This window comes from Podarcis tiliguerta (genome assembly GCF_965153285.1).
Source record: "Podarcis tiliguerta genome assembly, chromosome: 4".
Classification (NCBI taxonomy): Eukaryota; Metazoa; Chordata; class Lepidosauria; order Squamata; family Lacertidae; genus Podarcis; species Podarcis tiliguerta.
This window is the reverse complement of record NC_139537.1, coordinates 31,446,094-31,469,910: the sequence shown is the minus strand read 5'-3', so window position 1 is coordinate 31,469,910 and position 23,817 is coordinate 31,446,094. Positions and strand designations below refer to the sequence as shown.

General features: G+C 42.4%; 2 protein-coding genes across 3 annotated transcripts; one reads left to right on the top strand and one right to left on the bottom strand.

Annotated features, from left to right (window-relative positions):
- Positions 1–1,737: 1,737 nt before the first annotated feature.
- On the bottom strand, positions 1,738–23,306 carry LOC310676765 (uncharacterized protein). Of its 2 annotated transcripts, XR_014510727.1 has the most exons (5): positions 22,746–23,306; positions 18,591–19,049; positions 14,546–14,686; positions 12,838–12,902; positions 1,738–4,142 (listed from the first exon to the last, which is right to left on the bottom strand). XR_014510727.1 is itself a non-coding variant. In XM_083438881.1 (4 exons), the coding sequence occupies exons 1-4, from the start codon at positions 22,810–22,812 to the stop codon at positions 12,898–12,900; spliced, it is 672 nt and encodes a 223-aa protein (XP_083295007.1). In that variant the 5' UTR covers positions 22,813–23,305; the 3' UTR covers positions 12,753–12,897. The 2 variants fall into 2 exon arrangements, 1 of the variants encoding a protein (XP_083295007.1); XM_083438881.1 differs by lacking the exon at positions 1,738–4,142 and having other exon boundaries at positions 12,753–12,902; positions 22,746–23,305.
- LOC310676766 (phospholipase A2-like) lies at positions 5,423–12,259 on the top strand. Its single transcript, XM_083438882.1, has 4 exons — positions 5,423–6,285; positions 8,963–9,128; positions 10,839–10,945; positions 11,934–12,259. The coding sequence occupies exons 1-4, from the start codon at positions 6,246–6,248 to the stop codon at positions 12,092–12,094; spliced, it is 474 nt and encodes a 157-aa protein (XP_083295008.1). The 5' UTR covers positions 5,423–6,245; the 3' UTR covers positions 12,095–12,259.
- Positions 23,307–23,817: the final 511 nt, after the last annotated feature.

The following is a 23,817-nucleotide window of genomic DNA, read 5'->3' as shown; positions in this document are numbered from 1 at the left end:
TCTTAAAACCTGCACTGTTTGAAATTAAAGGTTTGGTTGACACCTAAATATATTACCTAAACGGCATATCCATGCTCACTGGCACTCGTCACGGTGTCCCATTGCTCCAGAAGCGGTTTAGTCATACTGACCACATGACCCGGAAAGCTGTCTGTGGACAAACATTGGCTCCCTCGACCTGAAGGGAGATGGGCGCCACACCTCATAGTCACCTTTGACTGGACTTAACCGTCCAGGAGTCCTTAACTTTACTTTTACCTTAGTAGCTAAAGTATTTATAATTAAACAATCCTGGCTTTTTAAAAGTACCTAGGACTCAGCTATACAGCTGCAAATAAAATGTTTTAAGTGTGTTTTAAGTGCAATACACAATGTGACACTAGATGGCGATGGTTTATGGAAAATTTGATGTATTTTTAAAAACGCTTTAAAAAAAAAGCATTTTCAGAATGGTTTTTATATGTGTGTAGATTCCGCCCTGGTTTCATTTATGCGTTGTTTGGCAGCTGGAAAGCTGCCCTTTCTCCTGCCCACCTCTGTCTCCCTTGTAATTGAGAGAATGAATATTATTCCTTCACTGCTGTCCTGTGAAGGCTGTGCTGGTGAAGAGACAGTGAAGCTTTGACAGACTGTGGTAAGGTGAGTAGCAGGAGTTATTGTGGCATGGAAAATACTGGTTTAGGTCACTTCCAGGCAGGCAACCTGCTTATTGAACATTCACCCTGATTCATTTGCACAAGGTTCATGTGGAGGTTATATGACGTCATTTATTTATTGAGCATTCATTGTGGTTTGTTTGTGCGGTGGTTCTACCACATCACATCAAGCAATTGTTACCTCACACTTTCTATTGCATTTTTCCATCACTTTTGTTTCAGCAAAAAGGCCCATCTTTTTTATTGAGCTAATCTACTTTAACTCTAAAAAAAAGTAGAGACATCACCTTGCCAACAAAGGTCCGTATAGTAAAAGCTATGGTTTTCCCAGTAGTGATGTACGGAAGTGAGAGCTGGACCATAAAGAAGGCTGATCGCCAAAGAATTGACGCTTTTGAATTATGGTGCTGGAGGAGACTCTTGAGAGTCCCATGGACTGCAAGAAGATCCAACCTCTCCATTCTGAAGGAAATCAGCCCTGAGTGCTCACTGGAAGGACAGATCGTGAAGCTGAGGCTCCAATACTTTGGCCACCTCATGAGAAGAGAAGATTCCTTGGAAAAGACCTTGATGCTGGGAAAGATGGAGGGTACAAGGAGAAGGGGACGGCAGAGGACGAGATGGTTAGACAGTGTTCTCAAAGCTACAAACATGAACCTGACCAAACTGCAGGAGGCAGTGGAAGACAGGAGTGCCTGGCGTGCTCTGGTCCATGGGGTCACGAAGAGTCGGACACGACTGAACGACTAAACAACAACAACACTTTAACTCTGCAACGTGAATTTGCTGGAATGTGACTGATTCCCACTTGCAAAATCTGGAAGCACCCTGTGTGCTGTTTATATTGAAACTTTTGGAGTTTACTTTCTTTCAGCAGCCAAATCCTGGAAGGACAACACTCCATGAATATTCTGCTTTCTTGGTAATCTGCTCTAAGAAAGAGAGCTCATTTTCTTTTGGAGATGGAAAATTTAGGGCTTAAATATTCTAATCTGGCTGCTGCTTTTTGTTTCCAAAGTGATGATAATCCAAGTACGTGTGATTAAAATATTGGAAAGGGAAGAAAAAATGTAAGTATTTTTGGTAACAGGATATCTGACCCACAATCTCTTCAGTTCACTTCTATAGTTAAAATGCCATTGTCTGCTTTTCCTTTATTTAGGAAAGTGGAGGAAACCACAGCTGAGATGCAAGGCGAAACTAATTCACCCCATTTTGCATGGGAAATTGAGCGGTCGGTCGTAAGGAGCTCTTTCTGCCACTCCATCCCTCAGACTGGAACAGACTGCTTCTCGCCCCACCCAGCTTGGCATGCTCCATCCATTTCAATTGCATTTTTTCCCTGGTTTTCCCTGTTCCAGCTTCCTTCTCTTCCCTGGGTTCCTCCCGCACTGCAGCTCATTGCAAGCCTTTGAATCTCCTCCCCATTTCTCCTCCTTCCCTCTCTCACACAAACAAACAAACAAACACATGATGCACACATAATTGCCAGAGCGATAGTCTAAAGAACAAGTAAGTGCATGAAATTAGTCTGGGGACCACGAGTTCCCATCTGCCTTCCAGGCATAACTGTACAACATGCAGAGAGAGAGAGAGAGAGAGAGAGAGCATGACATATAACTCAATGGAGCTGTGCAACACCCCACCCCACATACTTCTCTCAGGCATTCATAGATCCAAGCAAGACTAATTTGCAGGCCAAGGCCTTGGGGAGCAGAGAGGGGCAAGCAATGGCAATTGCACTGTGTCCTTTGCACATCGAGGAAGAGGTGGGAGCGATTGCAGTTTCATTGTTGAAACCTCATGCTCATACATTCTGCTGGGCACTACTCCCTTTGGTTTTAAGTGCTCTTGTATTTTTTAAAATCATTTTAGTGTCCAATATGCAAATAAAACCTCTAAAAGGCAATAGCAGGTGCGGCGAACCTTTGGGCCTCCAGATGTTGCCAAATTACAACTCCCTGGCCATTGGCCATGCTTGCTGGGGCTGATGCGAATAGTGATTGATTATTTGCTATAGTAGGCAGCTAAATGGTTTATCCAACCAACTTAACGAAAAAAGAGATTTTGGACTTAAGAGGCATAATGGATAAATAAATTGAGTTTAGTCCTGCAATGAATAAATGAGCTGAGTTTTGTTGTGACTTCGGAAACCCTTGTTAAGTAGGGCACATTCTCTTCTTCTTTTTATTGGAATGTAGCAGGAGAACCAGTGGGCACTCCTGCTGCCGTGTGGTATATGCAGGGCTTTTTCTCCTGCTGGAACTTGCCGGAACAGCATTCTGGCACCTCTCAGCTGGGCCCCAGAAGTGGGGAGAGAGACCTGACCAGCCTCAGCAAAGCCCCGCAAAGCACCTCCAGCCCTGGAGGAGACCCTCCTGGGAGCCAGAAGGAAACATTCTCTACGGGCTCTGGAGAAGGTCTCCTCACAAGCTGGAGACTCAATGGGGCTTTGCTGAGACTCTTCAGCCTCCCAGATGACGCACAGAAAGCTGTGCCTCCTCTAAGCAAGCCACCAGCTGCTTGGCTCACACGAGTCAGAGAGGCATGGGTGGAAGCTCGTTAGGTTGTTCATCTGAGGCATGGAAGCCTCTCTGCACTTCAGCTAAGCAAGCCCCAATGCTACTCTGGTTCATGTGAGATGGGAGGGGGGCTGTTAGGCTGCTCAGCTGAGGCATGGAGGCCTCTCTGTGCCTCAGCTGAGCAAGCCCCAATGATGGGGGCTCATTAAGCTGCCTGGAAGCCTCCCCTTGCCTCAGCTGAGCAGCTTCAACAAGCCTCTGGCTAATGAGGAGACTGCCCCTCACCCAGCCCAAAGAGATCTTCTTTGGGCTCTAGGGTGGGTCTTCTGAGGGAGATGCTTTCTGGCACTTGTTTTCTCTAGAAACGTGTTTCCCAATGTGGGGCACATGCCCCACAGGGGGGCAATTTGATTTTTAAGGGGGGCAATTTGAGAATGAGATATTAGCAGTGAATGGCCTTTTAGGCTTCCTTCACATGAATAGGAGTTCACTTTTTGGATGATAAGAATTATATGTCACGGGGGGGGGGGACATCAGGATTTTAGAGATGCTTAGGTGGGGCATGGCCAAAAAAAGGTTGGGAACCACTGCTCTAGAAAATAAAGCACTGGGTATATGTGGAATTTGAACTCTTCATTTTCCCACTTCTCTCTCTATATCAGATTATGGGACTATGAGTTGAGCATAAGAATTCTGGGCAATAAAGGAAGCTAAAACTGAGATGAAACTGAAATGCACAAGGTTGTGATGACAGATTTTATTTTCATTATGCAGTAGGGCTATTCTGAGAGAAGTGAGGCCAGTCTGGATTTTTGTTTTTGCTCGAGGCACTGTCCCTTCAACAGGGCTCATTTAACCAACACACCATTCATAAAGTGAGAGTAAGAAGGGAGAAACCCAAAAGGGGATACAAGGGTGGGGGGGGGGGGAAGAGGAAGGACAGCAAAAGATCAAGATGGAAAACCTGGAAGAAATAATGGGAAAATGTTAGCAACTGTCTAGCTGTCACCATGTCTATAATCTTCCCCGCCTCTCATCTGAATGGAAACGAGGAAAAAGCAGGTTACCACAGGAGAGCTGGCACTGGTTCCTAGAAATGTTATTTATAATAATTTTGTTCCATCTTTTCTAAAAGAAGGCGAAAAATAAGATTCTGAGCAACTAGCAAAATCCCTGAAAATGTAAAAAAAAACCCTATATTATACAATAAAAGGCAGATAAAACTCATAAAGAGAATTAAAAACCTAAAAAAGAAGAACATGAAGCAGTCCATAAAATTAAAACACAAATGCTTTTTTGACCCAGTTTTTTCACCTGCCTTTTTCACTGCTATCCAATAATTAAATCAGTTTTCACAGAAGAAATGTGAAAGCAAGGAATCCTAAACAAAACAGTACTAAAAACAGTCTTGTATAAAATCAATATAAGAACAGGCCTAAAAATAAAACAGGAAAACAGCTTATGCCCAGTTCTGAATCCAATAAAAGTTCTACAAAAATTATCTCCTGCTTAACCTCAGTGGAAGAACCTAGATAAGAGCTTCTGATGACTATCCTAAGGACTGTGCAGGTGTGTGTGAGAGAGAGTTAGGAGACATTGGGGTTGTACTGGATTCATTAGGATTCAAATTGCTGGAATAGCCAGGTTCTTGATAGTGACCCCCAAAGTATGGGCCTTTAATGAAACAAAATAAGTGGCTCTCTGCCAGAGAGCAAATGGGTGTGCCTCCTTCCCTCCACTGTCTGGTAATAAGAAAGACAAAAGCCAGAGTTGATGTTTGTGCACTCGCAGCCAGAGGCAATAAGCAGGCTGGGCAGCTGAGAGAAAGATTTCTGCTGGAATCCAAGGCTGTGGCTGGCGGAAGCAAGACTCTCTTGGGTAGGGTTACCAGACGTCCCCAGTTCCTGGGGACAGTCCCTGGATTTGCAAATCTGTCCCCGGACAAATTCCGTCCCCGGAATGTCCCCAGATTTGCAAATCTGTCCCCGGGAAATGTGGCAGTGGCAGCCTCAGCAGCCCAGAGCCAGCCTGGTAGCGCAGTTGGCCCTGGCTGGCTTCAGGAGCTGTTCGCTGCTTCCGCCACTGCCAAAGGGGAACCAGGGACATCCGGCGGTACAGATCTCCTGCCCCCTTCCTCCTTTGTTTTGACAGATTGGGGGAGGCTCAGGAGTCACGGGCAGATGGGCATTGCCCAGGAGGGGCGCAAGGCATGTGACTTCTCTGCCAGGCAAGGTGCAAAGCCCTTCTTTTGCACCCTGTGAAACATAAATGTGCAGAGTTTTTTTAAAAAACTGGGCAACAGCCACCTGCCCATGACTTCTGAGCCTCCCCCGATCTGTCAAAACAAAGGGGGAAGGGGGCAGGAGACCAGGGGAGGCTCGGGAGTTATGGGCAGCTGGCTGTTGCCCAGTTTTTTTAAAAAAACTCTGCACATTTATGTTTCACAGGGTCAATTAGTGTGTTGAAATCTCAGGAAATTGCAGGTAGAAGCTTATTGTTTCAGCTTGGCATTTGCAGTTGTTGTTTTTTTTAATTAGAAAATTCCTGCCAGTGCCTATAAACTCAAATGCTACCCGGTTATAAAAGTTGGACTGTAGCAAACACAGCAGTGAAACGACTTGGAGGGGTCAGTTGAGGATGTAAGCAAACAGCTTAGGAAAGGAGCTCCTGGCTTATTGGCTGCAGCATCTAAACCTGTCCAAGAGACATAATTCCCTCCCGACAACCCCTCCTGAAAGGAACAACGTGCAAACAGAGGCATTGAGCTGTGTTTGCCAGATGTGTTCTTAGTAAGGTAAAAGGTTCTTAGTGAATTGGGCCTTCCATCAGTCTCTGGACAGTGGGCACTTGAAAAGCAGAAGGAAGTGTCTCACCTTTAACTATATATATACACACACACATATATTTAGCTCTGAGAGTAGACCGTAGAGGAGCAGCCTTGTCAGAGTGTTTATACACTCCCACTCCTTGGCTCAGTTTGACAGCAGAACTACAGGGAGACTCTCTAGACAGCCAGGCTATGTGTGTCCGAGTGAAAGGGTGGGGGTCATTCTGAGTTGACCTCCAAATGGAACTCCGGCTGGTGACACTGCTGTTGTTTCATGCAGGTAAGTACAAAATAGATGCCAAGCAATGTAGATGCTGACCTCATAAAAACACCTGTGCTTTTGTGCCCCCCTTAGTGCAGAGGTTTCATTACTGGGCTTTACAACATTCTGATCGACCAAAGCAAACAGCTTTTGGGCAGGTGAGTAAGCTTATTTTTTTCATATTGTCATCATCGTCCTGGAACTGGGCTTTCGGTGTCTGATTTTAATGATAACTGTGCATTGTTTGAGCATGTAAATAGTGCAGGCGAAACATGTTCCACTGTGTTTACAAGTCTGAAAGTTCATAAGTTCGAAAGTTTACAAAGTACTGTATGATAAAACTCCTTCAAATGGGTGGACTTATTTCAGTGCAGTGGGATTTGCACCAGGACATTGTTCAGGCTGTTATTAGACACTGAAAAATGCTCCAGTGGAATTAGGTCAATAGAATGGCTTGGTCTTAGGTGCTTTGGCATATTGCCAGGTGTCTTTCTCATATCTGAATGATTGTCTTTGTTCATGCTGTAACTATCTGTTTGCCTCTTCCCTGTACTTTAAACAGCGAAATGCGAATAGCTAGTTTTTATTCATCTAAAGTCCAGGGTGGATGGGAGGAAGGAAATAAAGCTCTTTTTATAAGGCCCCACTACAGGAGCAGCACACAGCAGAACCGAAGCATGTGAGACCGTTATTGCAAGGCCTTTTACCGTAATTATTTGAGGACGCCTATATTACTGCAGCTTAATGCCTGCCAGTGTAAACTTCATCGTGCCAGGAAAGTTGAGATCATAAGATCCCATCCCAACTGCCAGGCACATTTTGGTAACTATTTTGCTATTTATCAGGTAGAGTTACAAGAAACTGGGCCTGCTGGGCACAAAAGGATACTCAGCTTGGAATTTAACTACTTCATAGCAGGAATGAGTGAGAATTGCATTAAGCTGCATGCTCTTTCCCTTCCTGTCAGCTCTTTCAATACTGAGAACTGAAGTTTGCAATTTGTGTACTTTAATACTTTGTCAATCACCTTGAACGTTTATGCTGTTCTTATAGTACAATAATTTTCAGCAAGAAATTCATATATACTCCTTACTTCTATACATACAGATTGGGAGGCTTTTCTCATTTTTAAAAAAGTTTTTTAAAAACAGACTTCTGTTAACTGCAATGCTGTATTTGTAACTAATATGTTTAGGGTGGACTCTCTGTGCCTTTAAAACCTGAATCACCTCACAGTTACGGCACAGACATTGCTGCTGTTGGTTTGTTTTTCCTTCTTAAGACAGAGCTCCTGCTTACATGTTTATTAAAATTAGACTTGAATACTGTGAAGTAGAGAAGGAATGCTACATTTTTTCAGAATGCATACTTGATAGCCAAGGAATGTATCAAAAAACAACAGCCGGTCTGTATTAAGACAGTAGTCTTCAGTTTGAGGTTTTGTTTTTTTGGCTTGGCAGATGTTAAATGTCCCTGTTAAATCATCCTGAAGTAGACGATGAGGTACACTGCCATTTTCCTCAGGTTTATAGTGCAGAGACACTTGTGTTTCTGAAGCCTGTTTAAGTCTTGGATTCAGCAGAATGCTTTAACCAAAGTGCCTTTGGAGTCTAAACATTTAAAGCCTATGCAATTTCCTTAGAATTGGCTATGATGAAACACATTTTCCATTTTGCAAGAACCAAATGTGTTTATATAATACAAATACATAGATTAAAGGAAAAACTCTAAACAACGTCAAATAAGTTCTGTAGGAAAAAATGATGCTGATCCTGATAACGTTTAGACATATCTGACCCAGAATTCTGTGTGTGCATATGTAGTGTGCCCTAATACAGGCACCCGCATTCCACTTGTGCGTGACTACATTTGTGCAGGTTGCTGCAAAATAAGTAAATATATTGGCCTTCCCTTGCACTGGGCAGTGGCCCCAATCGAGGGGAGGCTTGGGGCAGGCTGGGCAGCGGCCCCAGGCAACTTCCAAGCAGCAGCCCCAGCAGTGCTTGTGAGTCTTGTTAAGTTGTGGGTGAACATATCTGACGACACAGCGATTCTTCCAAAGCAGCTCTTTTATTATTTGTAAGCTGGAACAGAATTGAACTGAAGAGCTCAGTCAGCCTGCTTAAAAGGGCTCCAGAACCTCGTTACTGTAACAACTTTCTAAAACTATCCAATCACTGAACGTCACTTTCGATCCTTCATTTGCATACAAACTATCCAATCACTGAACGTCACTTTCGATCCTTCATTTGCATAACTATCTACATTATCCCCCTGCTGGCCCAGGGTGAGAACTTCAGTACATAACAAGTCTCTTTCTTGTTCTCTCCTCCCTGCACGCCCTCCCTATTAAAGTGGGTTGCTCCCCACTTTACGCAAGTCCACTTATGTGCGCAGGGGCCCAGAACGTAATCTCCGCATTAGTGGGGGGACGACACCTGTACATTTAAGTGAATGGAGCTAACCTGGAATGTCGTTCTCAACTGAAATGAATGGGAATGCAAGGCAGACCCTTGGTTGCAGAAATGATATGTGTAGAGTTGTATAACTCTTTGTGAGCGGAAGTGCATTTAAAAGATATTATCAATAATACATACATTATTCAGAACTGGGAAAGTGTAAAGATGGGAAACTATGATTTTGAGTAATGGTTTTTTTAATCAGATGCACTAAAATTTTACTTCTGCCTTTGCAGTTTGGAATAGTGTTATTGGGAAGAACCATTCTGTACACAAAAGAGGCCTCCTTGAGTTATCTGGAGCCATAAAGTGTGGCACAAGACGATTTCCTTTGGCATATTTAGGTTATGGGTGCTACTGCGGCCCAGGAGGAAGAGGATGGCCTAAGGACAAAACAGACTGGTAAGGACATCAACGACATCCCCAAGTGTCATTCTTCAATTGAATTCCCCCAACCTTATTTAATACCCTTGAAATGAAATGCAGGTTTAATTTGTGGAAGAGAAACTGTAGGAAATTATATTGTGGTTACGGATGGGGCAGAAATTTGATCCCATTCACATTTAAAGGTGAACCTACCAAATTCACATATTCCAAAACAATACAAGAACCAAAACACAGCTATCCTTCAAAATTCACACTGCTCTGAAATTTGCAGTGCCTTTCTTCAGCCAAGTAATGTGTGCAAAAAAAATCATGTACTGGGGTAAAGCATCCATAAAATGCATATGTTAGTGAAAAATAACATACAAAAATGCATTATTTTAGGGGAAATTGCTTTGCATAAATGTGTATATTATGCAAACTTACATAGAAACATGCACATTAAGAGGGGGGAAATGCACTAAAATGATGATGAGTTTTCTTGAGGACTTCAAAAATTGGGGGAAATGTGCAGTCTAGAACTTGAGATTTGAAAATGAGAAACCAAATTTGACAGATTTGCCCATCCCTAATTGTGGTAGCACAAACCGGTGCCAAATTCACATAGTGCTGGTGAGTGAGTAGTGAGAATAATAGGTAACATGATCAGCACATAACAAAACCTGCCCTTTATTATGCCAGATGACATTACCGTGTTGCTAAGTTGAGAGAATGCAATGAGAGAAAAGGAATGTCGTGTGTCCTCTTTTAACTTGATTTGGAACCAGCGGACTTTCACTAGAGATAAATTTGATTTCTTTTTTAACCCTTGCTTCACTGAGAGAAGTGGTAGGTGTAATATTTGCATGCACTGCCCTCTTGTTGTTTGTTTACCAAATGAATGATTAAAGTAAAAGGTAAAGGTACCCCTGCCCATGCGGTCCAGTCGTGTCCGACTCTGGGGTTGCGCGCCCATCTCGCTTAAGAGGCTGGGGGCCAGCGCTGTCCAGAGACACTTCCAGGTCACATGGCCAGCGTGACGAAGCTGCATCTGGCGAGCCAGCGCAGCACACGGAAACGCCGTTTACCTTCCCGCTATAAAGCGGTACCTATTTATCTACTTGCACTTAGGGATGCTTTCGAACTGCTAGGTGGGCAGGAGCTGGGACCGAACCACGGGAGCTCACCCCGCCGCGGGGATTTGAACCGCCGACCTTACGATCAGCAGGTCCTAGGCACTGAGGTTTTACCCACAGCGCCGCCCGCGTCCCAATGAATGATTACAGAGGGATAAATACTTAATGTAAAAACTTAATGGGCTTTCCCTGAAACACTAGAAGTACTTGAAACAATATTGGAGAGTGCCTGTCTAGTTGAAGAATTTACCGCATTTTTTGCTCTATAAGACTCACTTTTTACCTCCTGAAAAGTAAGGGGGAAATGTGTGTGTGTCTTATGGAGCGAATGCAGGCTGTGCAGCTAATCCAGAAGCCAGAACAGCAAGAGGGATCTCTGCTTTCACTGTGCAGCGATCCCTCTTGCTGTTCTGGCTTCTGGGATTCAGAATATTTTTTTTTCTTGTTTTCCTCCTCCAAAAACTAGGTGCGTCTTGTGGTCTGGTGGTGCGTCTAATAGAGCGAAAAATATGGTACTTCTGTATTGGCACATGCCTCTTTTTAAATCTTGGATGGGCCTTGAAGAAATGCTCACAAAATATAATGGGTACAATTCAATCTCTGTTGCTTAAAGGTGCTGTCATGAACATGACTGCTGTTATGGCTTCGCAGAGGAGCAAGGCTGTAACCCCATAATACGTAGATATAAATGGACCTGTAATGACAATACTGTGGTATGTGGTAAGGTAACAATTTTAATTTCATTGTATTTATCTGTTTTATCTTGATAAGCAATGCATGATCTAGTGTTAGGGTCTACTAAGAGTAGACTTAAATCCACTGATTTCAATTCCATAGTTTAACTACACACAGTGTGAAGAAGTACTTCCTTTTTCTGTCCTGGATCTTTCAGCATTCAGCATTCAGCATTGAGGAAGAAAAACTTATCTCTATCCATACCCTATCTCTATACACAGATTCTACCCCATGCAAAATTTTATACACCACTATCATGTCACTTACTCACTCTTTTCTAGACCAAAAAGCCCCAAAGGCCTCTCCCCATATGAACAACCCAGATCCTTCAATCATCATCTGAGGATCTTCTTCATGTGCCTCCTACACAAGCAGTTTGGAGCGTGGCAACACAAGAATGGGCCTTTTCTGTGGTGGCTCCCTGTTTGTGGAATGCTTTCCCCAGCGAGGCTTACCTGGCGCCTTCATTACATATCTTTAGGCACCAGGGGAAAACGTTTCTCTATAACCAGGCCTTTGGTTGATTAACATTCTGTGGCTTTTTTAATGTGTTTGTGTGTGGGGGGGGGTTATTGGTTGGCTTTTGTTTTATTATCCATTTTGTGTTCTCATTTTGTATTTTTCTGTTGTGAACTGCCCTGGGATCTTTAGATGGATAGTATACAAATTTAGTCAATAATAATAATAATAATAATAATAATAATAATAATAATAATAATAAATCTGACCATTGTGAAAACTGTCCCTATCTGCTACCTGTTATTGTAACTGCTTTCAGAAATCTGAGCCTAAACTTTAAGAATGACTTACTTATTTTGATTTATAGTTTTGTTTCCTTCCTGGTCTATCACGATTCCCAAAGCAGCTGCAATGAATAACAAATGCCAATAGACATTAACAATTTGTGGCTAGTTGTTCCAGTTTGGTGCTGTTATTACATTTTAACTATCCACCTGGTTTTTCTCTTTTTCAGATACAATGTTAGACAGATGTCAAAAAATCATATGCCAATGTGACAGAGAAGCAGCCAAGTGTTGGAGATCTGCCCCTTTTAACCGACGCTATGCCTTCTGGCCAAATTTTCTGTGCGGCCATATTTACCCTGTATGCAGTTATGGGAAATGTAGGCATTAAGACTACTTTATAATGGAAACCTTCAGTTTCGTTCCACTTTAAGCTCTCTGTATTTTGTATATCATTCAACTAGACTAGCAGCTTCTGAACTGTGTATGTATCTTCAGATTTCTGGAAATGACAGATTAAACAATGACCTCTACACCTGTTGGTTGCACAGATTCATAGGCTTCTTGTTTTATCTTGTTATGGAAAACATGCCCTACAAAAGTGTTTTTGAAATGCCATGCTATGATCTTTTAAAGAAGTGGTGCATACAGTAAGTCCGCATAACTACAGTGCATGTGCCCAAACCATCCTGGACCTCCACAAGTTCTTCGTGGTTGGTGATGCTGTGTTCCTATAAAGTGACAGTCCTATGGAACAGGAAGTGTAAGAGAGATACTCTAAGTGCAGAAAGGCACCATAAGATCCCTGAATACAGCAGAGAGCTTTTTACTGATAGAGAACAGGAGGTTCAGCCATCTTGGCCACACACTGGCTTATTGTGTCTGGAGAAGATATAATGCTCAGTGCAACCACCCCCTTTCTACGTTTTAATATAGTTTTCTTCTTTTATTTAGCAGTGAGGATGCTATTGTAAAAGGGTTGTGTGTGTTTTTATGGGAAAAGGATGCTTATCTTATGACTAAACTGTAGTCACAATTTGAGGCATATATTCTAAAAGGATGGTAAAGCCTTTTTATTATACCATTTTTAGATAGACTATAGAAAACACTCAAACAACTGACATTTTCGCTTACATTCAGAAAACTATATCGTCGGTGGCACATCTGGGAATTACTTTAACCATGCTGTCCAAGTTATGCTGTGGAGGAAGAAAAAAAGATTAAGTAAATAAACAATGAAGTAGAGGATATGACACAATATAATGCAACTAGGCATTTTACAACCCATTTTTCACAATATACATTTGAAGCACGTTCAGAGCACATTTTTCCTGTCAAAGAATTCTGGGCACTGCCAAGGAAGGCTGTGTTTCAAATGTACTTTAAAGGTATAATGTGTACGCAGCCCTGTATGATCACAAAGTTAAGGTAGTAATGTGCTTGAGCTGTGCAAGCACTTCTGATTATTTGGCTCCACTGTAGGTTGGCCAAACCCTTGCCACAAATATAACATACAAGAGCGGCACAAAATTCATGTTAATCATGTTAATATAGAATCATTTCTTGTGTTTACATTGGCCTTGTTCAGCTCTGCACCTTGAAGGGACCTTTTATGGTTGTTTTATTGGTCCTGAAAGAATTAGAATGGAGACAGCTGCAGCAACTCAATAACACCCAGATGAATTTAAACATGTGGCAAGCTTTTTAATCTGACTGTTCTGTGCTACACTTGGTTTCTTAGACGGAGAATCATGCAGTAAGTCCTTGAAGTCAGAGCCATTGTAGCAGGCTGCTACCAGCTCTAACACCATCTCAAGGACTATAATCTCAAAAGCTTTCACTCAGATTACAAACACCTATTGGTTTCACTGTAGCTACCTTCCAAGTAAGTATTTTTAGGACTGCTGTCTTAATCTTCTCAGTGCAATTCAGCTTCTACCTTGTGTATTTGTTCAATCTGCTTCAAGAACCTTGCTGTGCCTGTTTACAGAACATTCAGACTATTTCCTCTTTAAGTGGGCTTTTTGTTTTTGTGGTGTATGTGTGTGCATGTATACACACACACACACACACACACACACAGAGGGAGAGAGAGAGAATTTGGCAAAACAACCCCAAATGCTTTGAAGATCGCTGAGCATACAGATATATACAGATAGCAATTGTGGTGTTTATTTAATAAGAAAGCATAGTACTGTATGTCTATACATAAACAATAGAAGAGAGATGCAACTGCAGGTTTCCTCCATCAGCTCTTCTCAAACCTCAGCCTCACTGCTACCTTTACCTGCCAATAGCAATTCCACGAGGCTATAGTAAATGCAGGGACAGGACTGGAGGCCTCCACCACTGGCTCTGCTGACAGACCAATTCCATCAGGCTCCTCCTTCAGCTATCACCTATAAGCAGGTATTCCATCCAGAGGTAGCCAATATGGTGCCCAAGTTATTGGGCTCCCAATGGTTGAAGCCCAGCAAAATCTGGAAGGTCAACTACCTTGTAGAGCAACCTTGAAGCGATCTATTACCAGCTATCTTGAAGGTATAGCAATGGGAGAAATTGTGCTGCAGAGCCTCTCCGTTGAGAGACTAGCTCCATCTGCTGAAATTTCCTCTTCTACACCATGCTTAAAGCTGCCCCCTGCCCTTTTTGCAGCTGGCCAGCCTTTCAGAAAATGAAGTTCAGAGATTTGCTTGGGTCGTTGGATATATCAGCACTGGCGATCTCTCTTAGATCTCTTTAGTTGTTATTCAGTATAAAGCTTGTTTTTCTGAAAGCATTCGGCAACAAATATGCATTGCATCTATAATTCTGGCAAACAAGCATTTTGCTGTCACCATACCTTGGTTCGACGTTGCTTTAGCGCATGGAAGGCACTTCCTCAGCTGAGGAGTTAAAACTACTATTAGAACTAACAAGCCTCCAATGCCAGCTGCCACCACACCAATGATTGTTCCAATGGATTCTTCTATGCCAAACAGTCCTGAGGGGAAATGCACAGAGGCATCAGAAATCAATCATCTTGAATATAGAGAATTGTAAGGAAAACTCAATGCACACTGGCTGGAAGAGGCTGCACTGAGAAACTGAGGGGGCAGATTTGGATCTATGTTTGCTAAACCTGTGAGAGGAACAACAAGAGACACTCTTGGGGTGCAACGTTCTGCATTACAGACTAGACTATTTTACGTCCAAAATGACAAAAATATCTCCATAGGAAAACTGAGGACATGCACAGCCTGGGGCCCTTTTTAAAATAGAGCGAGAAAGCCTAGCAAATACATACACACACACACACACACACACACACAGAGAGAGAGAGAGAGAGAGAGAGAGAGAACCAATTGTGTGAATTGGAACACAGTTTGAAGAGAGTGTGACTGAGGTGGGTTGGTAGATTATGAGTAACAAACTCCACCACTATTTAATATTCATATTGTGCTAATACTAAGCCCTGTTTCTATACAAATAATGTAGAATGTACGGTAAACTGTCCCCATTCCAGGGACTTTACAATCTACATTAAACTGACAAAACAAGCATAGGGCAATTATTCCTGTTAAGAATTTATAAATATTAGGCCTGTTACATTTCTCTGGCAGCAAACTCTGGCATACAGAAGATCTCCAGCCTGGCTCTGACCTTATGGTCTGTGCCTTCCCATGTTTTCCTAGCAAGGTAACACAAGTACTACCAAGGTTTGTACTGGGAGTGGAGGTGAGTCGGTTGGAATTGCCATTTAAGTATCACCCCCGCCAAAAGAGGAAACACATCACCACAAAGAACAAAAGAAGGCAGACCTGCATTAGATGGTCATGTGTTAGTGTTTATGTATATATGCAAATTTATAAACAAGTGCTATAACTGTAACTGTATTTAGATGTTCTTAGAATGTTTTAATCTGTTTAATCTGTTTTAGAATGTTCCTGTTTTGCTTTTTAAAAAAATTGTATATCTGTTTGCCGCCCTGGGCTATAAATTCAATAAATAAATAATTTGAATAGAAATACAATGCAGCTCACTGGTAGGGGCTGGGAGATTACTGTGGGAAATTGCAGTCAAACATAACTACACACAAGTGCCATTTAGTGCTTGAGTTAAGGTTGCAGAGCTGTGTTCCTGGACTCCGCTAGGTCATGCCCACTTTCCTCTAGTTCCTTTTCCTCACTCTCTCTTCTGCCATGTGAACTCACCACAAGAGGAGCTTACACAATGCGCTCGGTATCTTTTCTGTATTTTGTAACACAAGATATTTCTACTTGTGTTCTTCTTGCTGCTGCATGGAATAACACATGAATCTGACCATTGTTGGAGTTTTGTAAGTCTTTTAAAACTTATTTAACAATGTGGCCTGTTCATTGCAAGAGGGGTAGAAATGAGGAGTGCTGTATGCAAATAAATGAGATATGAAAAGAGTTTAATAGCCTATATCCCATGCTATACTGCTGCTTGACTTTTGTGAGTTTAAACTCTGCTGCTGGGGGCTCTCTCCTGCTACAAAGTGTGTTAAGCCCCAGATTTTGTATTATGTAGGAGCCCAGCTGATCCTTTTACTAATTACCCTCATGTGGGTCAGTGATCTACTTTCCACTGACATAATTATGACCACATGACCTGTGTGCTTGCTCATCCGCTGTCTTCTGAATTGAACTTGGGATTTGATGGTTTTAATTTTAAAAATTGTTGTATTGCATATTTTAATTAGAGGTATTTTAATGTTATTGTGTATTTTAATTAGGGATTGGTTTTCACAGTTGTAAACTGTTTTGGCATATTAAGAGCACATAAACAAACAAAACATGTAAGTTGATACCTCGGGTTAATTACTTAATTCATTCCAGAGGTCCGTTCTTAACCTGAAACTGTTCTTAACCTGAGGCACCACTTTAGTTAATGGGGCCTCCCACTGCCGCCGCGCCGCCGGAGCACGATTTCTGTTCTCATCCTGAAGCAAAGTTCTTAACCCGAGGTACTATTTCTGGATTAGCGGAGCCTGTAACCTGAAGCGTATGTAACCTGAAGCGTATGTAACCCGAGGTATCATTGTACTCAAATAATTAGAGATGTCAGAAGCATGTCACTGGTCATACATTAATCACACAACGATGTGCATATCAATGCATCTACATGTATAAAACACTATTATGCCACTTTAACAATCATGGCTTCCCTGCAGTGAATCCTGGGAACTGTGGTTTGTTCAGAGTGCCAAGAGTGTTAGGAGATCCCTATTCCCTTCACAGAGCTAGAATTGTCACAACAGGTTAACAATCAATCCTTCTTCCCAGGGAACTCTGGGAGCTGTAGTTCTGTGAGGGGAACTCTCAGCACCCTTAACAAATGACATTTATCAGAATTCTTTGGGAGAAGTTATAACTGTTTAAAGTGGCATAATAGTGCTTTTACTATATGGTGGGGATGTGGCCTTATATGCACATTATACCACAGACTTAAACTAGTTTCATCATCATATCCTCTCCCTAGGTGTTTGGAGAATACAGTGGTACCTCAGGTTACATATGCTTCAGGTTACATACACTTCAGGTTGCATACGCTTCAGGTTACAGACTCCGCTAATCCAGAAATATTACCTCAGGTTAAGAACTTTGCTTCAGAATGAGAACAGAAATTGTGCTCTGGCGGCACAGCTGCAGCAGAAGGCCCCATTAGTTAAAGTGGTGCTTCAGGTTAAGAACAGTTTCAGGTTAAGAACGGACCTCCAGAACGAATTAAGTACTTAACCCAATGTACCACTGTAACGCTTTCGACAGGACTGAGCACCCTCATCGAGCCACAGAGCTCCCAGGATTCTTTTTAGGAAGCCATGCAATATAAAACTACAGCGTAGATATGCCCTATGGCTTGGCCATGCATCTGTCAATTTTTTTTGATGAGCAGCATGACGCATCATGCTTTAATAGTTCATGACAGTGGAGGCTAGTCCATTAGGGAGGAGGGTGCACTGCCCCCTTTAAACTCAGTCACCGGCCACTCAATCTATTTTGTTTACTGCTGTTATTGAGGCTCCATCTGCACTATATGTTTAAGGGAGTATAATACCACTTTAAACAGCCATGGCTTCCCCCCAAAGAATCCTGGGAACTGTAGTTTGTTAAGAATACAGACAGTTGTTAGGAGCCCCCCTATCCCCCGAAGAAGAAGAAGAAGAAGAAGAAGAAGAAGAAGAAGAGTTTGGATTTGATATCCCGCCTTTCACTCCCTTTAAGGAGTCTCAAAGCGGCTAACATTCTCCTTTCTCTTCCTCCCCCACAACAAACACTCTGTGAGGTGAGTGGGGCTGAGAGACTTCAGAGAAGTGTGACTAGCCCAAGGTCATCCAACAGCTGCATGTGGAGGAGCGGAGACGCGAACCCGGTTCCCCAGATTACGAGACTACGGCTCTTAACCACTACACCACACTGGCTCCCTGTGAAGAGTGATTCATTGATAAACCTCCCTGATAATAGTAGCTCTGTGGGGAAACAGGGGTCTCTGAACAACTCTCAGCTCCCTCAACACTCCCCAGGAGTCTGGTGAGAATAGAGCATGGGTAGTCAAACTAAGGCCCGGGGGCCGCATCCGGCCCAACTGCCTTCTAAATCCGGCCTGTGGACAGTCCGGGAATTAGTGTGTTTTTACATGAGTAGAATGTGTGCTTTTATTTAAAATGCATCTCTGGGTTATTTGTGGGACATAGGAATTAGTTCATCCCCCCCCCAAAAAAAATATAGTCCGGCCCCCCACAAGGTCTGAGGGACGGTGGAAACGTTGAAAACATTTGCTGACCCCTGGACTAGAGGACAGTTATGATTGTTTAAAGTGGTAGGCTAGCGTATAGTGCAGATTGGGGCTAATTTAGAAAGGAAACAAACAAAACAAATCATTACCCAGCGCCCTGCGGATCCTGAGCTTTGTACCACCTCCTGTCACCACATCTCCATTGGAAAGGGTCACCTGGCAGAAATAAGTGCCATGATCGCTGGTTGTCACATTTAAGATAGTCAAAGAAGCATTGCCTTCAGATAAATCCCCTATCAGGAATGCTCTGGTATAGTTTGCCAATACAGTGATGTTGTTCTCCATTAGGTCCCTCGACCCTTTTTCATCCTCCTTGTACCATTTCACTGTTAGGTTATTCAAAGATGAGCCATGGGAACTTAGGAACCGGCATCCAAGGGTCACCGTTTCACCCTCTTTGGCTTTCTCTCTGCTTGGACTCTGAGACACAGATGGAGACACAAGACTCATTCCGTATGTGTGAAACACTGTCATGGGGGAAGCGGCAGGTGAATGGGTTGAGATAGCTCTGCTCTCCTTGGCTGCATTTCCAACGCCAGCATAAACAGCTGCAAAAGAAGAGAGAAAGACGAATGTTCTTGGTGAGACTTACAGAAAGTAGCGATTATTTAGGGGATGTGTGGGGTTCTGTGCGTGGGCGAACTGGGTTGTGTGGGGTTTAAAGGACTGGAAGTTCTGGCTTCATAGCAGATTATAGAAAGGGAGAGAGAATAGGTAATAAATAAAAACGTGGGTATGTACTGATTTACGTCGTGAGTCTGCTAGCAAGAGATGCATTTTCAGTTGTTTCAACCATAATTCTGGATACGGGTGGTATACATTTTTGTACTAGTGCAAGGATTAGCATTAGTGTAAAAGGAATTCCCAACAATAGCTGCCAACTTTTCCCTTTTCTTGCAAGGAATCCTATTCAGAATAAGGGAATTTCCCTTTAAAAAAGGGAAACGTTGACAGATATGTTCTCAACTCCCCCTCCCGCTCTCATGGGTGCCCCCCCATCTACTCTGGAGGTTTAGAAGTCACTCATTTCACTCCAAGATGCATTTTGATTGGCACAGGAATTGTAGAGTTGGAAGGGACCCCAAAGGTAAACAGCTATGAGGCCCTTCTAACACACACCAAATGCGTGGAGAGCTGGGCACATTGGCAACTAGCCTACATGGACCCACAATCCCCACATTCATTATTTCAAAGTTGGAGGTGGGGTTGTTTGAGCACTCCACCCCCCCTTAACTCTGTCCCCCCCCCAACATGCATGAATTTTAAAAATGATAAACAAGCAGAACCAAACCATGTTGTCCGTGAAATAAGTGTTTATGCACCATAACTCCTTCATATATGGAAACATATACATTACTGCATTTGACTAAAGCTTTTAAAAGATCACAGTTATCTAGCAGAGGGGCTCAACTGTTTACAAAATCCTTTGCCCTGAAAGAGATCACTGACATCCAGCCATCTTTGGTAGCCTGTGAAGCCAAGTGGAGAGAGAGTAACAGGTGCACTTCAAGAGAGGCTGGACCAAACAATATAGAAAGGAAGAATAAAGACTCTGTAAATACAACAAGGGTTTTTGCTATGGCAACTTGAGCCTGTGAGTCACTGTCATGTGCCTAGACTGACTATCTTAGCTTCAACATCCCACAGATAAAGGGAAGACCTGTGCATAAGCATAATTAAACTGGTTCACTTTAAAAAAAATGCCCTTAGAATGATCATTTGAACTATCCTTATAATTTAGGTATATAACAGTGTTTCATTCCCTACTTTATTTTCACAACAATTTTACGTGGTACATCACAATTATCCTTATTTTGCAGATGGTGAACCAAGGCTAATATATTATAAATTGGCAAAAGTCAATGTTTTTCTTGTTATTGTTGTCCTGGTACCAGATATGTAGACAGTGCAGCAACATCAAAATGCAGGACTTATATATTTGCAGTTGCCAAGCCCTTCTATAGATTCTGGACTTTTATTTTGTAATTTATTTCATAAAATGTATATACTGATTGATTGTTTAAAATAACAATGCAGTTTAGAAAAAGAATACAATGAGATTATCAGTAATTTAAAAACCCAGTTAAAAACAACTAAAGTCATGCTGGCCACATGACCCGGAAACTGTCTGCAGACAAACGCCGGCTCTCTCGGCCCATAGAGCGAGATGAGCGCCGCAGCTCCAGAGTCGGTCACGACTGGACCTAATCGTCAGGGGTACCTTTACCTTTACCTTTATTTAAGATACCGTATTTTTAAAAAGTAAAATAAACAATAAGTGAAAACCTAGATTAAAATGCATGTCAACAAGCTACATAGCTGGATAGACTTCCCTACACAAAAATGTATTTAGCAGGTGCAGAACAGAGTACAGTGAAGGCACTTGCTTAATGTCAATAGGCAAGGAGTTCCAAAGTTTGGGTGCTGCTACACTAAAAGATAGAGCCCCCCCCCAAAAAAAAATGCAGAATAAGTATTACGTAGCACTGGTAACTGCACCAGTTCCATAGATCAAATTTATATAATAAGATTTTTTTCTACTTACAGAATTGCCTTTCTGTTTTGATTTAGCACTTGCGGGAAGCAGCAGGGCAAATTGAGGTGTGGATAAGCTCATGGCTTGGTGGGGATTTAAATCCTGATTTCCCAGGTCTTTGTCCGATACTCTAACCACTACACCACACTGGCTCTTAACAGCTTGATTTATCTGCCACCGTCAAATCTCAAACCTGAAATGTGTGCGTTTCAAGCTTTGCTGGAAGCCAAAGATTCCCATCTTTGGTTCAATTACCAGCTCATTCCCTGGGCTTCACTGTGAAGGTCGCCATGGAGGACTTGCTCTTAACATTGCAAAAGGTTACTAGTTCACTTGTATTTATTTATATTGTCCTCCCGTAATACAAGCACACAGGAGTGTCGCTGTGTGCATCTGTGAAATGTTGGAAGGCAGGGTGTTGCTGGCATCCTGACATCTTTTTGTTTTCTAGATGGGACCGTCAGACACAGAATTTGGATACTTCTTTGAAATCAATATGTGAAATCCAGCCACCACCATAAGCATCACCACCTCATCTTGGCACTTGCCCTTAGGGATGGCTGTTGCTATGCTTCAGAGACAGTAGAAATCACAGCTGGCTGCAATTGTCCCTCCAGCTTCTAGTTGCAACAACCCTATCAGTCCTATTTCTCCCTCTTTTGCCTGCCCACTTATCCATGCGCAGCTTTTATTGCCTCCTGAGGTCACACACAAAGCTTTGGCCCGGTTGTACATTCTCCTTGGTTTCTGTTTCCTTCAACATCATTGTGTCCTCAAGCCTCCATTTTTTTCATGCCACTGTTTACTTTATCCTACTTTCCAGCATTTACTAAACCCAGGCATTTGGCACCCTCAACCTATAACAGTATCAATATTCGCTCCACTAAACATGCGTTAGACACACAGGAGCCTTATTCTCTTTGGACGTGGTCAGCCTGGGGTTGTATATCCAGGCAATAAACACATTACAATACTGCGTCCTCCTTAACTGATTTTGTGACAAATGTTTATGCATAACCTCGCAAGATCTCTTCAAATTGCAGGGCGAGGGAGGACATAGAAAAAGTGTATTTATAGCAGCTCTCTCATTAGGGTTTGCAGTCAGTACATCACAACAAGAAGAGACATAAAGTCCTAATGATACAAAACCCGAGGACAAATTTGCCCAGCTAAACCCCTTCTCTAAAACTCCCACATTCTGTCTTTAAGTAAAAAGGCAACATAATTATAGTTGCTTGTTGAGAAGCAGAAATGGGGGTTTGATGTAAAGAGATCGGAACAGAAGCAACTTCTCTGCCTTTAGGATATATTTTTAATGGAAAACTGTATGCCCCTCCCTTTGTTTAAAAATCACCTTATAAAACCAAGCTTCATAAATTATAGAACCATAGACTTAACAGAATGTGAAAGACTAAAGGCTGTCTATCATCATTACAGATGCATACGCTTCAACCACCTTTTACAAAATAGCCTATAGACCAATAGGATACAGCCCAGATCACAATCTACTCAGACTGACTCTATGGATGTTTACTCAAAGCTATGTTCCATTGTGTTGAGTGGAGCTTACTTGCATCCCAGCCCAAGTAAGCGTGCATAGGATTGCGCCCTTAGTTTGCCACAAGCAACTATAAGAAGAACCCACAGATCCCCTCTCCCTGCTCCAATCTCCTAAAAATGAAGGTAGTTCATTAGTCCAGTTACTTACCCAAACAAATAGAAATCAGAAGACGGGGCACTACCCAGCTGTAGGATTTCAAATTCTGCTTGATCATAGCTGACAATGTATTCTCTTTGGTTTTGCCTTTGGCTCCAAACGTATGGGCAAAAGAAAAAAGATGTGCCTCTCTGCCTTTGTGTTGCAACAGAATAGGAATTCACATTCTGCCCAGTAAATGTCACACTTACTAAGGTTACCACAGCTTTGACATCACAGCTCTCTGTCTGCTGCCTAGAGGGCTGCCACTTTTGGTCTTCCTACAGTTATTTCATTGGGAAGCTGCTCTAATCTTTGCGAGGGAAGCTGCAGAGAGGGTGCTGGATAGGGAGGAAATTTTAAGAAGTGCCTTGGCTAAACAACCCAGAATTTGCACTTGATGATTAGGTTTTAGAATGACCTTCCTAAGATCCTTTGCCTCACAAATCCCCCATGAAAACAGCCAGCACTAATAAAATTGCTTGTGGCCCTAGTTATTCAGCAAGAATTGTGAAGAATCTTCCCCTGAAATGACACCAAATATGTTTTGAATGTCATTCATATTATCTGGATATATTAATATGTTGTGACTTTTGGTAAGCTTTGTGTATTTTGTAAACCCCTCTAGTTTGGAAGGGAAAGTGAACAACAATTATTTTTAATAAATACATTCTACCCCTCTTGTGCAACTTTTTTCCAGTTACTGATAAAACAGATTGTTGATTCCCCATGACTAATTTAACTACATTTAACTTAATTGCCACTGGGGTTTTTGAAAACTGCCCAAACAAACTTGTGTGTTGTCAGGGAATAAGAATAAATAGTCTCATGACCCATGGGAATAGTTGGACTTAACTGTGCCATGCCTAGAGTCTGTTTTCAATTTCATGGCTTAGCCCTGGGAAATGTAATGTAAAAATGAAAAAAGAGTATGTAGTCCAATATCTGGGGTGTCCCAGAGCTCTTGCCCCTAGCATGTCCCATGCTCCTAGCAATGTAATATCTGTAGTGAAAAAGACTAGTCCCCCCCCCCTTAAAAAATAATGTCAAAAATTAGGGGGTGTCGTATACACGGATACATCTC

What these genes read in the sequence shown, in the direction of transcription:
- LOC310676766 (XM_083438882.1), top strand. Translation starts at nt 6,246, where the DNA reads ATGGAACTCCGGCTGGTGACACTGCTGTTGTTTCATGCAG. An exon ending in ACTGCTGTTGTTTCATGCAG is followed by an intron (nt 6,286 to 8,962) that starts GTAAGTACAAAA and finishes CTGCCTTTGCAG; the next exon opens with TTTGGAATAGTGTTATTGGG. An exon ending in TGACAATACTGTGGTATGTG is followed by an intron (nt 10,946 to 11,933) that starts GTAAGGTAACAA and finishes TCTCTTTTTCAG; the next exon opens with ATACAATGTTAGACAGATGT.
- LOC310676765 (XM_083438881.1), bottom strand. Translation starts at nt 22,812, where the DNA reads ATGATCAAGCAGAATTTGAAATCCTACAGCTGGGTAGTGCCCCGTCTT. An exon ending in TCTGATTTCTATTTGTTTGG is followed by an intron (nt 19,050 to 22,745) that starts GTAAGTAACTGG and finishes CTTCTTTTGCAG; the next exon opens with CTGTTTATGCTGGCGTTGGA. An exon ending in CAGGATCCGCAGGGCGCTGG is followed by an intron (nt 14,687 to 18,590) that starts GTAATGATTTGT and finishes ATTTCCCCTCAG; the next exon opens with GACTGTTTGGCATAGAAGAA.